The sequence below is a fragment of the Arabidopsis lyrata genome (assembly GCF_000004255.2).
Source record: "Arabidopsis lyrata subsp. lyrata unplaced genomic scaffold ARALYscaffold_1, whole genome shotgun sequence".
Lineage (NCBI taxonomy): Eukaryota > Viridiplantae > Streptophyta > Magnoliopsida > Brassicales > Brassicaceae > Arabidopsis > Arabidopsis lyrata.
In genome coordinates, this window is record NW_003302555.1 from 8,650,855 (window position 1) to 8,665,871 (window position 15,017).

General features: G+C 36.5%; 6 protein-coding genes across 6 annotated transcripts; 2 read left to right on the forward strand and 4 right to left on the reverse strand.

Annotated features, from left to right (window-relative positions):
* Positions 1-579: 579 nt before the first annotated feature.
* Positions 580-1,853, forward strand: LOC9326440 (uncharacterized protein At1g76070). Its single transcript, XM_021013463.1, has one exon. It carries the CDS (start codon positions 922-924, stop codon positions 1,672-1,674), a length of 753 nt encoding a protein of 250 aa, XP_020869122.1. The 5' UTR covers positions 580-921; the 3' UTR covers positions 1,675-1,853.
* Positions 1,854-2,505: 652 nt separating this feature from the next.
* On the reverse strand, positions 2,506-3,807 carry LOC9326441 (RNA polymerase II C-terminal domain phosphatase-like 4). Its single transcript, XM_021014536.1, has one exon. It carries the CDS (start codon positions 3,649-3,651, stop codon positions 2,806-2,808), a length of 846 nt encoding a protein of 281 aa, XP_020870195.1. The 5' UTR covers positions 3,652-3,807; the 3' UTR covers positions 2,506-2,805.
* A 2,199-nt stretch (positions 3,808-6,006) lies between these two features.
* Positions 6,007-7,559, reverse strand: LOC9329159 (24-methylenesterol C-methyltransferase 2). The gene has a single exon (XM_021012996.1). It carries the CDS (start codon positions 7,384-7,386, stop codon positions 6,289-6,291), a length of 1,098 nt encoding a protein of 365 aa, XP_020868655.1. The 5' UTR covers positions 7,387-7,559; the 3' UTR covers positions 6,007-6,288.
* Positions 7,560-10,764: 3,205 nt separating this feature from the next.
* Positions 10,765-11,559, reverse strand: LOC9326442 (plastocyanin major isoform, chloroplastic). The gene has a single exon (XM_021011380.1). The coding sequence runs from the start codon at positions 11,455-11,457 to the stop codon at positions 10,954-10,956; it is 504 nt and encodes a 167-aa protein (XP_020867039.1). The 5' UTR covers positions 11,458-11,559; the 3' UTR covers positions 10,765-10,953.
* A 204-nt stretch (positions 11,560-11,763) lies between these two features.
* On the forward strand, positions 11,764-12,792 carry LOC9329161 (mitochondrial import inner membrane translocase subunit TIM17-1). The gene has a single exon (XM_021011379.1). The coding sequence runs from the start codon at positions 11,911-11,913 to the stop codon at positions 12,592-12,594; it is 684 nt and encodes a 227-aa protein (XP_020867038.1). The 5' UTR covers positions 11,764-11,910; the 3' UTR covers positions 12,595-12,792.
* A 228-nt stretch (positions 12,793-13,020) lies between these two features.
* On the reverse strand, positions 13,021-14,127 carry LOC9326443. The gene is made up of 5 exons (XM_021014190.1): positions 14,048-14,127; positions 13,774-13,945; positions 13,470-13,697; positions 13,244-13,387; positions 13,021-13,155 (listed from the first exon to the last, which is right to left on the reverse strand). The coding sequence occupies exons 1-5, from the start codon at positions 14,125-14,127 to the stop codon at positions 13,021-13,023; spliced, it is 759 nt and encodes a 252-aa protein (XP_020869849.1).
* Positions 14,128-15,017: the final 890 nt, after the last annotated feature.

Sequence of the window (15,017 nt, forward strand, 5' to 3'; positions counted from 1 at the left end):
GGATAAATTTGGCTGAAGTTATGTTTCAACTTCCATACTTTAACTTCTCTTCATAATTTGTCCCATACATCTTCTAGATTTTTTTTTGTAAAATAGAGAAAGTAAGGAAAAACTATTTGTTTGAATTTTAAAACTATTTGTTTGAATTTTAGACAAAATTGAAAATGAATCTTTCGCTTTAATGTGTGTGTACATATACAATGGTTTGTCATGAAATAAGGAAAGAAAAATGTAAAACAGCATTTAACAAGGGAAGACTAAAAAGAAGAAGTAGTTCTCAACGTTCAATGTCAAAATGTAATAAAATTGTTAATGGTATTGAGTATCGACGGACGATATGTTATGTGACCTATTATATCATTACACACTTTGTCGTTTATTGACCAAAAGCCAAAAGGACAAGTGTTCACTTTATACGTCGCTTTCAATCCAATTAATTATCGGTTTACCAGCTGTTCATGGACTAATTATTATGATAAATTAATCCCACACAATTAAGCATATAAATCAGGTGGCTTAATAATGAGTATAATCTATTGTCCAAGCACAACACATGTGGGACTAAAAGTCAAATAAACAATTAAACTAATCCGCGTAAAAGACGAAGACAAACCTAAACAATAAGGAAAATTGTAAACCAAACATAAGTACACTTCACCATTAAATTTTCTAAACCGGGACAAAGTCGGCCGTATACGTCTATAAGACATAAATGTTTTCTCCGGTTAAAGTCCAAATTGTCTGATAATGACATAAGCCTTCTCCGGTTTAGCTCAGCTTTGACCAAAACTTTCTCCATGACGTCATCACCGTTGACAATTTCAATCTTGTTCTTCTTTTATCCTCCCTCGCTTTCTCAGAAGTTTCAGACACAACAGACGATATAAAACCAAGAATCTCTGTTTAACTTTTTAAGAATAAATGGAAAAAGCTTCAAACAACAACAAGTCCGCGAAGTTCTCGAAAATGCTTCAAAGAGCGTTGTCAATTGGTCACAGTGCGGCGCCGTTTAGTCCAGGGAGAGATTTTCATCAGTACCGTACGACTTCGACGGCGAACAGAGGATATTTCTTCTCTAGTCCGTTGGTTCCAACGGCGGCTAGAGTTAGGAGAAGTACCAAAAACGAAGCCGTTTTTGCCGAACCCACTTCGCCTAAAGTCTCCTGCATCGGTCAGGTCAAACTGGCTAAACCTAAATGTCCGGAGACGAAAATCAAAGCACCTAAGAATCTCAAAGCGGCGTCGTCTTTATCATCTTGTGTTATTAGAGAAGAAGACAATGGAAGCTTTTCGAAACTAAAGCGTCTCTTCTCAACGAGAAGTTATCCGTCGGGAAAATCCAACTCCACCGCCGCAGCGAGAGAACATCCGGTCGCGGCGGTTGAAGCGGTCACGGCAGCGCCTTCATTGGGTAAAATGAAGAAATTCGCGAGCAGTAGAGAAGCTCTCGGTGGATTCGATTGGACGGTCCAGATGAAACGTGAGCAGTCACAGTCGGATCATCGCAGAGGTTTCTATTCCGGTGACGAAGAAGAAGTAACGATTCCATGCTCTGTGAGTATGCCTCTGACTCAGCTAGAGGGTTTGAGTTTATGTCCGAAACCAAAAAGTGAAGTTAATTTGTGGAGGAGAAGAACCATGGATCGACCAAAACGACTTCAAGTAATGAAGTAAAAAGCTACTGCTTGAATTTTCTTCGTTGCTTTTCAATGTATATTTGCTTTATGTGTCGGAATTTCGTGTCTGCCACGATGACACGTTACTACGTAATACTAAGTCTGAGTTTTGTGAATAGACAGAAATTAAAGACATAAATAATTCAAAGTGTGAATAGATCAAAACGTTTTTTTGTCTTTGGTCTAGACTTTTATAAATAGCATTTTTTGTCTGGATGTGATGACGGGGGATCTGAAATATATCCAGAGGCATATGATTCCGAGTTTTGAAGCGAAACATCTACATATGTTACCACAACTAGTTAGCGATTGCAGATGATATCTATATACACACTCTCTTACCTCTCCATCTCTAGACACATAACAAAACCGGACACAATTAAAAAGACCATACTTTGACAATGTTCATTAAGGTTTTTGGTGGTCAAGATGATCAGAAAGGTTATGGATCAAAGTCTTGTCCTATGAGTTCTCAAATTCACTTGTGGAAGAAGACAATGAGAACAACAACATAACTAAAAAGCCAAGGGGATGTCACTCCCCACCACCTCCTATATAACATTTGATCAAACTTGACATCTATTGTACTCTCTATTAATTATTGCCTTAACCCCTTGAGGGATACGTTAGAATTAGAATCATCAAATCCTAGTCGTTTATATAGTCTATATATTGGAGAATTTTCACAAATATCATTAGCAAAACAAAATATTAATGTAATAAGTTCAGTCTTTTCTTTGATGAGACGCAAGATGATATATTAAACACAACTTTTTAAAATTTTCTCAACCACTATTACACAAGTATTACTCTACTTATGTTTGCATAACATATATACGTCAAGACTTTAACAGTAAATGTATTTCTAACTAGCGTCTGCCACATTTTACCAGATTCCTTACGTACTGGAACCCCCGGCGCATAATTAAGTCTTCGTCATCTATCAAATGCAAACCAAGCAATGTTCCTCCGACGATGAATACGTAAGGTTCCACTTCCAGTACCTATGCTAGTATCTAACTCCATTAATTGGAACTCGTAAAATTTAACCTTCTAATGCTTGTTACCGTCCTGATATAAAAGGGGAAATTTGTTTATGGTGGCTTAGGTTTTGGGAGCAAATATTGATTTAAATTGCTATGTGTTGTTCCTGTAGCAACAGCCTTACGTCCTTTGAATCTAATTTCTCAATTCCGCCGCTGAAGAATTCTTGGTGAATTTTTTTGAGAACTTTCAAAACATTCGCTAATGATCCCTGGCTCCTACTCTCGTCTCTCTTCTCCTCTGCGTAAGATTTTGAATCCTCCTGATTATAATCTCTGAAGTAACTGTACTTGGTGATCTGCAGCAGATTCCTCTCATGATCAGGCCAAACATGCCGAGTGTCATCCACAATCACAACCCCACACTCATCAGCCAACACAAGATCAAGCGTCTTCGAAAAACCACTCTCGTCTCTGGTTATGACCCTATCCCCAAAGTATACTTTCTTCGGATCAATCAACTTCAACACAGCCTGAGCGTAGTCACGATTCCCCATCGTGTAGACATACATGGAGAAAAACTCGTTGGCTTCATTCAGAAACTCGTGAACAAAAGGTCGAAGTTTAATCAACATCTCTCTGTCGAGTGTCCAAAGATCTTCCCTTAAATCTGATTCTCTCAACAGATACTTCTCTCCTTCAGAAAGCCGTGAAACCATAACAGAATGGAGAAGCGTGTGGTCCAAGTCAAGGACTACATGAAGCTTTCTCTCGTTAAGACAAGCCAACTGTGTAGTAAGGCTCTTTGTAACCGCAACGGCTTTGTGGCTTAATTGTAAACCATGGACGAGATAGTCGAATGCTCGCCCGTACTCTCTATCTACCTTCGATCTGCAGTTACAGCAGATTCCGTAACGGACGAAGAAGTGACCGCAGTTTAATATTGCCCTTTTGGATTCTGGTTCTAGACAAGAGTTTTCAATCAAAGACATCGATAGTCTGAAGAAAGAGAGAAACTATGCAAACCTCGTTTTGGCGTAGAGACACCTTTATTTATAAAAGAAGATTTTGCTTACCCTTCTGTTTCTCAAGCGATGTGGGACTCCTTTGTCTGAAACAAAAGTTTGGCTTAGCCTTTTGATTCTTAACTTAACCGATGTGGGATCCGTTCAACGATTACATATTAAAGTTTTATTCTAAGTTATTTTTCCATTATTTTGATGGAATATAAATAGATATCAAGTAACGTGTTAAAAACTTAAAACCAGTGTTCAAGAAAGCGCTAGGCGCTAAGCGGGCGGTGACTCAGTGCCTAGCGCCTAGAACGCCTAATCGGGGCCTAGACGATTTTTTAGGCGGTTTAGACGTTTATAACATAATACAACATTATAAATATGATATTATATATAAAAGTTATATAAAATATTAATATAAAACTAAAAATTATGAAATTATAAACAAAAACTAGATAAAATATTTATTTATATTTATATTAAACAATATATGAATATTTATAACTATATATATATATATATATATATATATAAAACTCTAATTGAAATTGAAAAAATACATTAAACAAGATCTATGTAATTTTAGGCGGTCAAGGCGGTTATCTAGGCGTCGAATGAGAGCCTAGCGCCTAGTCGGGGCCTAGGCGACCGCCTAGACCGCTTTTTAGAACACTAGTTAAAACTAATTGATTAATGATTTTATAAATTTGATAATATGTCTTAAAATATTTAAATGCAATTTAGCAAAATGTCAGTTTTTAGTATTTTTTTCCCCGCTAATTTGTAGTTTAATATGCTCTGGGAAGCTAATATGTATTTTTAACAACACACTTTTGATCATGAATCCCATTTGTCTTAAGAAAAAATAATAATAGAGGAATTATGAATTGCTCAATTTGTTTGTCGTTAAAATGGCTGCAGGGAAAAAAAAAAAAAAAAACAGAGGAACATGAAAGTTTTTTCATATGAAATATTCAATTATTTTAGATATATCTTTGTTATCTCATTTTCTTTACATTCGATGAGTATATCGGAAATTAAATTCAAGAATCAATACTTATGTATAATGGTGGAATTTTGTTTGCATATATTTGAGAGATGAAAAGACATAAACTAATGATCAATGGTGTAGTTTGTCTTCCTTTGTACCCTAAACGTATGTGACACTTATCACAGAAGGCATGTGTTATCACTCTCATCAGACTAGCCTTCTCTCATGTACATGTATTAGTTCCATAATTTTTTGTGATTTTAATTGTATGCTAAACTTGCAAGTTCAAAACATACATTTATTTTTATTTCCAAAAATCATGAAACCTTATATCATTTTGAAGAGACAATAGCTGACTTGCCCGATTGCAGATGTTTCTCAAAAAAAGTGTATGCCAAACTAAAAAAAAAAAGTGTATGCCAAACTCGATATGCTTAGTTTGTTGATGTTGACCGGATTGGTGGCCAGATAGACAGATGTAGACGACAAGATATATATAAAGTGAGGCAGTTGATACTGTATTCTTTCTATTAATATTCTGCTTCTGCCGTAGAACGAGATCTAGAGACAGTTGAATTGGCTATGTGTTGATTAATTGTTTGCTTAGTTTTTTTTTTTGCTTCACATAGTATGTAAGTGAAGTTATACACACTTTTCATAATGACGAATCCTGAATCTATTAGTACTAGCTAATAACCCTACATCCAACAATATAGTAGTAACTCTTTTTCTATATGCATCTCCATCAAAATTAAGGAATTGTGATTTCATTTCGAAATATCATTGTCAAAATCCAGATCATACCACAAAGGACCTATCAGATAAGACACTGATATTTGAAACTTTTTTTCTAAATCTCCCCCTGTCATTTTCAATGTGAATCATCACGATCTGGAATCAGATCATGACACTCAAAAAAATGAGTCAGACACTATATCTATCTATGCACTGAGTTGGCCAAAATTGGAAGATACAAAAGAGGAGAAATAAATGTTTTGTGATATTTTTATCGGATCCAATCGTAACTAGGAAAGAATCACGTGAATTAGAAAACAACTAAACCAAAACGCATCAGACTTTTATAATTCTCTATATAATACGTAGCAATAATTCAAAATAACCACGCATGCGTCTCCACTGCACTCTCCCACCACCAACTCCGTGCGACAAACCTAAAAAGCTTCTTTTTATTTCTTGTCGCGACTCGCGACACTGATTTTCTTTAAATTAATTAACCAAAATTAGTTTTTTAACCCACAGACCATAACTGAAATTCAGACACTCACTCACATCAGTCAGTAGGTACACCTTACACAGGCTGTCGACACCTAAGTACATTCTAATTTACTAATCAACACTTGTAACTTGTTAATTAATCTTAAATCTTAACACACTTAAAAATACTAATCATCCCCCATGTATCGCCGGCTCTACGCTTCCGGCGGATAAATCAAGAGTAAGATTCTTATTAATAATAAAAAAAAACTAGAAATTCTTAAAACACAAACCAAATTAAAATTAAACACAAAAAAGAGTACAATAACCAAGTTCATTTAACTTAAAAATAAAATAAAAACAAATTGAGACAATTCTCCATACTCCGGAGGTGTTTTTTCCTACCTTTTTCAAGAACTCTCCTCCGGCGGCGGCGATGAAGATTCCGGTTTTCTGCAGAGAATCATATGCATCGGAGAGAATATTCCGGTTTCACCTCCTCTGGTCAAATAATCAGCAGTCTTAAACAACATCTCATGAACATCAACAGTTCCTTTAGGAGCAACTCCAACAGCAGACAAAATCTGAACCACAATGTGATTCCTCCAATAAGCAAGCCTACCCATCTTAAGCCTAGTCCACCATGGCTTAGCCGGTGGACTCGCCAGATCCTTCTCCTTCACTATCTCAAACCCAACCTTTTTAGCAGTCTCAGCAATATCCACGTAAGCCCTAAGCCCAGGTAACGCATCTCCTCTCTCGATCCCTTGGATTACCTCCACGTGTTCATCATCCTCCGCCTTAAATTTCTCCGTCGTTACCCACTCGTAGGACACATACATAGATCCGGGTTTCAACACCCTGTAGATCTCTGCGTACACTTCTTCTAACTTCGGTGCGTGACACGTGGCTTCGATCGAATAAGCACCATCGAAACTGTTGTCATCGAACGGCATCTGGAGGAAGTTACCACACACGACCTCGCAAAGCGCGTCGAGTCCAGCTTTCTTATTGTGGAGACGCGCTCTGTTCACCTGATACTCGTTTATCGTAATCCCAACTACGTTAGCTCGCGAGTGAGATGCAATCGCTCGCATCGGACCGCCGACGCCGCATCCGACGTCTAGGATCTTTTGACCCGGTTTCACTTGGATCAGATCTACGGCCATCTCTTCGTGGAGGCGCGTGGCGTCTTTGTGAGATTTTCCGGGGATTGATGGTGAGAAGTGGAAGGATTGTCCCCATCCCCACTCGTAGATGTCGGTGACGAGATTGTAGAATGTGTCGACGAAGTCTGGAACTTTCTCGGCGGTTTCGATTTCTTTTGGACGGCGGAAGAAAGACCAGTATTGTTTGTAGTTGTCTTGGACTTTCTCGGCGGAGATTGAGCCGCCGGAGAGATCTACGGCTCGTTTGCCTTTTCGCTCTGCTGGACCGAGGACGCAGAGGAACCAGTAGATGCCGACGGCGACGAGAGCGCCGGTGAAGAAGAGTGTTAGAGAGTCCATTTTTCGTTAAGAGTGAGGAGAGAGAGAGAGAGAGAGAGAGAGAGAGTTTTAAGCCTCTTTTACTTCTTGCCTGATTTATGACAAAAAGTTTTAAGAGTTTTTAATCTATAGAGAATCTATATTTGACTATTGAAACCCAGTTCAAAAACAGACTTTTTCAAAAATAATAAATGCCTAGATAAAAAAATAAATGGCAATTACAAGCCAAATTAGGAATATTAAAAAGAACAATAAAATTGAAATAAAGAAAATTTAATACAATGATTCTACTACCATTTGATTATTTATTTTTTACCTTGCCAATTAGAATTTTTGCTTCTTCTTTTGTCAAATGTGATGCCAAAGAAATTTACCCAACAGTAATGGAAAAAAGGGGATGGAAATTTTTACAGAAAGTATTTGTAAATGCTATTTGTTGCATTCATAATATTTATGAGAAGAGAGCCAGATTTTCTCTTTTGACTTTAAATATTTGGCCAGGGTCAAGCTAGTATATTTAATAGAAACGCTTGGAAATAATTTTGCATTAAAAGACATTTATTGGAAAGTCTCCAAAGGAATTTTCAATACTAATCTTCTACCAAAAAATTAAGCACAATAATAAATGAAATGGATAGAGAGAAAAGTGAGGTCCCTAGAGTGAGGGTGCGTAACGCCAAATTTCTAAGTAAGGCCGTCTTTGAGGGAATCACGTGTGGTGGAAGCCTTGTTCTAAAAATCGGCCGCCTAGGCGCTGATCGGGAGGAGACCGCGGCGATTTTGTCCAAATCGGTTAAAAAAATCGGTGATCCGATTTTTGTCCGCCTAGCCCGCCTAGACGGCGCCTAGCCCAATTTTTTTTTTTTTTTTTTACATTTTTTTTTTTGATCTAAAATTCAAAACGTCTTACTTATATTCATAGTTTGTATAAAAATCATAAGTTTGACCTTAAATTCTTGTTTTCATGTGTTTAATGCAATTTTAAAAACAAGATTATATAAATTTCTTATTTATAATGGATTAATATGTTTTAAAAACATTAAATAGCCCTAAAACTAATCCCCGATTAATTTCCGTATAATCTCCAATTTCTTTGCTAGGCGCTAGGCGCACCTTCACCGCCCGACTAGCGCCTAGCGATTTTTTGAACACGGGATGGAAGTAGAGTACATACAATCTGCTTCTCTCGTAAAATTACAATAATTGAAAAAAAAAATTAGATTATGCAATGTGACCTTTCCTTGCGCTTTTACCGTATGTTCAGACATTAATCTTATTTTTACTTTTAACGAATAAAAATATACTTAATATAATTGAGCCATATATTATATAATTGCACCATTCCACATAAACTTGTCCAGATTCAAACTTATCATAAGCAATTTGACAAGCCTTAGCATCAAGAATCATGCCAATTCCTCCATCCGTTTTAGCCAATGCAGCACTTTAGATCTACCTACCGTGGTTGTAACATCAACAGCTAGCCACTATCATCAGCAAGTTATTCTTACTACAATCATCAATCTACCACATTTAGAGGCCAACCACATAGACTTTTCACGATTTTTTTTTAACGCAACATCAATCTGTATCACCATTGATCGTAGAATCCACTTCTTTTCTTAGGCTATGGATCAAAACTCTCATTCTCTCATTAAACTGTACTTTTGTTGGATTTATTTTATCTTTGTGATTTTTGCATTGTTTGTCTAATTTAAATGTGGTCTCATATTTTGTAATGTATAAATTAAGTTTGATTTTTTTCTGACAAAGTACACCTAAACTATTTTTTAAAAAATACGTTTAGCTGATAATTATCTAGCTTGTTATTTTAAGTTGAAATTCAAAAATATCTTCATAGAAACACTAGCAAGTCGGATTTTTTTTTTTTTTTTTTTGAAAGATTGGAAAGTAGAAAAGTAAAAACCGATCTATGATGATTGACTAAACAAGAAAGGAAAAAAATGGACAATTGATGAATGGACATGAGAGACGAGTACCGACCAGAGAAAGGAAAATCACGTGGAAGCTTCTTTTTTATAAAGAGACTTTCGAATTGTTTTACAAAAAAAAGTCGACTCATATGAGTATGACTCGCTCGTTCATCTTTTGTCGCTTTCTTGTTTGGCTTCTAATCAGACCATATCACCACCTCAAAGATGCTCTTTCCCTTTTTTAACCCTTTGGATCTCTGATGTCTGAACTGCTACTCTTTTTGTATTTTCCCACCCTAATAAACTTTTGCTTTTTTCTTTAAGAATGCCACAAGACACTAACCGACTCGGCCGAATTCATGTAGAAACTACAAATTTCTATAGACCAATATATTTAGGGATTATTGTCTAAAATGCCTTTTTTTTTTTTGAAAAACTTATGAAAATGCTCTTTTTTTAATAGTTTACGGATTTTGCCATTTTTTAACACTTAAAAATGTACGTATTTATGATTTTTTTTTGCAAAAATACGTACATTATACCAAATACTAAACCCTAAGAACAAATGGAACCGATTAAACTCAAACATAACGAATGAAACGCATGTTAAATCATATTTTTGGAGCCTAAAAAAGGACAAAATCCACAAACTATTCAAAAAAGGGCAAAATCCATAAATGTCATTATAAAAAAGGGCAAAATCCGTAATTAATTCATATATTTAAGAGACTATTAGTTTTTATTTTCCCTTGAAAACTTATTGTACATGGTAGTGGGCTTACAAGCCCAATCACTACGATGGTTTATAATGGGCCACTAATTTTTTTTTTTGATGATTGACCTCACTAGTCATTATAGTTAGGAAAGAGGAGAGTTGAGATGCTGGACTTTATACACATTCTTACATTTTGTAACTTGTGTTAGCTAGCTTTTTATATGATTGAAAAAGGTTTAGTCTCAATTTAATTTTCGAGAAAATGTTATTCAAATTATTCTTGAAATTGTGATGGTGATCATTAGATCAACCGGCTCCACAACTCTCGATTTGTCAAAAATAAGGAATATGCAATAACTAACCTTTCATTTTCAATTACTTAGTCGATTACAAATTTGCCCGCAAACACTGATATAACACACTGTTTAATCTAAAAACATGCTATCATGCACATTTTTATTCATGATATGCGATTAGTAATTCATCCAATAACATACTATTTTATCTATAGCCGCATAACGTTGTAAGAATACACAGTATCCCAACCCACAGAGTACACATTAAGATAATTTGGTCAATCTGCACAAAATAATCTCCCCTCTTATTTACCAATAACCCATTTAGCACCATAGTCATTTTATTTATTTTTCAATAGATTACATTATCAAACTAATTACCCCTATGCGAAGCGCTTATTCAAACATTTTTCTTTTCTACTTGATTAATCAGATTCGTAAGAAACTTTAGGGCGAGACACAAAACTACATATAATTTATAAACCAAGAAAATCATTTATGGAACCAGTCACATTACAACAATCACGGTCCATTCGATTCAACACTCTTTAGAATTACAAAATACTTTATGTAATAATGTAAGAATGTGAAAGAAGAGCCTCTACTTGAGTCCGAGACTCTCTCACTTACTCACAAATTCATTTTAGTTAACGGTGACTTTGCCGACCATACCAGCACCCTGGTGTGGCGCACAGTAGAAGCTGTAAGTCCCAGGCTCGGTCAAAGCGACCTCGTACGTCTCCCCGGCAGCGTTAAGTAGATCTTGCTCGTCCATCGAGATCTTGGCCACATCGACGCCACTTGGGATCTCGTCTTCATCGAAGACAACATTGTGTGGGAATCCAGCATTGTTCTTGAACACAATCTTCTCTCCTTTCGCTACAGAGAAGTCGTTGGGAATAAAAGCTAACGCCCCATCTCCTCCTCCCAAGAGAACTTCTATTGCCATGGCGTTTCCGGCCAAAGAAATTGAAGCTACAGCCGCCACGGCCGCTACTCCGAAGTTCTTTAGAGATGACTTCACTGTGAGCTTCGGTGATGCAACAGCAGCAGTCTGGATTCTGACGGTGGCAGAGGATTTGATGGTTGAGGCTTTAAGGCCGGTGAAAGATGGGATTGCGACGGTGGCTGAGGTTACTGAGGCCATGATAAAGATTCTTTAGAGTGATAAGATTTGGTCGTGTTTAGCTTTGGTTCGATAGAGGTATATGAGTTTTTATGTGGTGAAAGAGAGAAAGTGAGATGGGACAATGAATGGCTCTAAAAGCTAACTCCATAAAAACAAGTTATCTATAAAGACGCGTTGTGATTGGTTGGTTTTAGATACTATGTCGTGACATGGCATTGTGAGGTGGAGAATGTTTGTCCACGTTTAAAATAAAGATAAGGTTCTTCTTAAATGACGTGGCATTTTTATTTATATTTTATTATGATAAAGCGTATATACAAATGGGCCTTAATGGGCTTTGACCATCGTCAAATAACGTGAACAACAAGATATTTTTCCCTTTATGTAATTTTTCCTCATTCTTAATTTCGTATTCAAGGGTTATTTTCTTAAAACCCTAAAAATTTACTTGTAGATCAAAATCGAAAATCGATGGGAACTCCAGAATCATCGAGAGAGCCATGTCCGGATCGTATCCTCGATGATTTGGGAAGTGCGTTTGGGATGGGTGCTGTTGGTGGATCAGCGTTTCACCTAATCAAAGGAATCTACAACTCACCCGCCGGAGCTCGTCTCTCCGGCGGCGTTCAAGCTATAAGAATGAACGGGCCGCTAGTGGGAGGAAGCTTCGCCGTGTGGGGTGGTCTTTTCTCAACCTTTGATTGCGCTATGGTGTACGCAAGACAAAAGGAAGATCCATGGAACTCGATCTTATCTGGTGCAGCCACTGGAGGATTCCTCTCGTTACGTCAAGGCTTAGGCGCGTCTTCTAGATCTGCTTTAGTCGGAGGTGTGTTTTTGGCTCTCATAGAAGGAGCTGGTATCATGTTGAACAAAGTTCAGAGTGCTATGCAGAACGAGCAGTTCATGGAGGAACATGCAGCTTCTTCGTTACCTTATGGTGTGAATATGGGTCAGATATTTGGTCAGCCCGTACCGGTACTGGAGACTTCTTCTGCTTCTGGTTCGGAAGCTGGTTCGGAGGCTAGTTCGGGATCTTGGTTTGGAAGTTTGTTTAAGAAGAAGAAGGAAACAGAGGATCATCATTCAGAGAGCAAAACTCACATTTTGGAGAGCTTTGATGCTCCTCCTGTGCCAACTTATGAGTTTAAGTAATGGAAATTTGAGGTCTGGAATTTTTTTAAGTTTTTTAAAGTTAAAGAGCTTAATTTCGAGAATTATTTGTTCTGCAATAAGTTTTCTTTTTAATCTTCTGAATTAGAGCCTAATCTCTGTTGTTTGTCGATTTGGATAATATTATGCTGTCTGGTTATATGTATAATCTACCAATTGTTACAACATGATTAGCGTGAAGGTTTAACTTCTTGTGATAATCTTGCTCGTATAAGTTTCAAAATTAACAAGTTCTCACTGGAATTGAGAAGCATACATGGATTATAAAAGTGAAAGAGAAACTATGGAATTGAATAGATGGAAAATATAAAGTGAACCAACTACTATATGTTCTTAGACGTTTGAGATATAGTGTTGTGAAAAATATATTAGAGTACCAACAATAATACTCAGCAAAGTTCATTGTAACTAGGTGATGTTGAAAGTGAAGTCGTTGGGGTTCCATTTGCTGTTCTCCCAAAACCTCTCATGGAACATGACTTCCTTATTGCGTTTCACCGCCAATGCTATTGTACTCGTTATTTCATACTGTCTATCTTTCCCCTGAATCCAACGAAAGAGTAAAAAGAAAAGAGATTGATGTAGGTGTGGATTATATTAAGGGTTGATCAACGTTGTCAAATTCTCTTACAAATATGTCTTCAGATTCTCCTTTGTCAGTTTCAAATGGATCATACATGGTAAACCTCTCAGCAAGCTCCTTCATTGGTGTTACTTCTTTGTCCTTAATGTCACTCATGATCTCACAGGAAAAGGTTTTCAGACGATGTAAATACTGCATGTACACCAAAAAAAAGAGTGTTTGATTTGAATATACTAACATCTTGATGTGTTACAAGATTGTTCTGTAGAATTACCTCGGGAAATTGGATATCGAGTCCGGAAGAAGAAAGGGTATGCACACCAAAACCAACCTCTTCCGTATGGACATGTGAATCCTTTGCAGACCCTTTGGAGATATAAACCATTGATTTTGACTTTATATCTGCCACAACTATGTGATAAGTCATCCCTCTGTTCATGATTTTGGCAAGATTGGATTTTTCAGACCATTCCCTTGCAAAGTCCCATGGACTCATTTCACGCTGTAATCAAAGCAAATCCAGTGAGATCCAAATTGTTTAAACAAACAAGAAAGGAAAAGGAAAACATTAATCATACCAGTAAGAAATCAACAGGACGCAACACAGGACTAAGATTGTTGAGCTTTGGTGGATTCACAAGAAAAACAAGTCGGCCTTGTTTAGAAATACCAAACCATGTCCCAAAGCTATGCACAGGCAGAACACTCAGTATCTGGTTACTTTCATCCCAAGTAGCCGGTTTTGTTTCCCTTTTAATCACTCGAATAAAAATAAACATATCATAATTACTTATCAACAAAACAATGCATAGATGCACAAAAAGCTGAAAAGGTTGAATAAATGAAACTTGCCATGAATCCCAATTGTCTCTGTTTTGCAGCAGCGTCAGTTGGTTTTCTCCCTCTCCCCATTGGAATGCTACGATCCCCATTTTTTTTGAAAGAATATATAAGTATTATTTGCTATTTAATCTGTTGTTCTTGTAATGATTTGTGTTGTGACCCTTCCCTCTGTTTTTATAGCCTTTTTATAGCCAATATATGATTTACTTTGCTCTGCTTTTTCCTTTACTTCTCAACTTCTTCACGTAACTAGCCCAACGCGCTTAAGAGATTCTTTATCTATTTTTGGATATAGCTTTTGCTGTTTTCTATCACCATCATTACTCTCTCTTCCATAGACTAACCACGAGGAGCCGTGTCTATAAGATTCAATTTACTTTTACAGATTCATGTATGTAAAACCACAAAAGTGGCTTCTAGTAGCTCAACGTGCCATACTAAGTACAATGGAAGACACTTTGTTTTAATATTTCTCAAACTGTTCCACTTTTGCGCTAGCTTTTTGCTGATTGAGTGATGGAGGACTTGTGTCTATGTGGAACCATTTAGAAATATTTGTACTATACTAATAAAATATACAAATGTGGTTTCTAGTGGCACACAAGTTTAAGACTCAGATACACCTATAATTTGGTCTTAGCTAGATTTGGTAATCCGAGACTAGTAGCAAGGTGATCTGTTTTCATCTTGTCGTATAATGATATCAGTTACGTGTAAATGTGGAAGCATATTTAAGACTTAGCTTTACCAAAATAAAAGAGAAGCGATTTCTTGTGACACAAGTTGAAGTAATATTCATACGCAAAAACTTGATCACTTTTATCATGGACATGTGAAATTAAGAGCTAGCATACCAAAATGTAAAGAGGATAGCAAAGGTTTTTTTAATGGCTCCATATTAACACTAATTTATTTTAAATTGTTTATATATTTGGTGATTTGTGTGATAATAATAGCATATTTAAGACAACATAAGAAA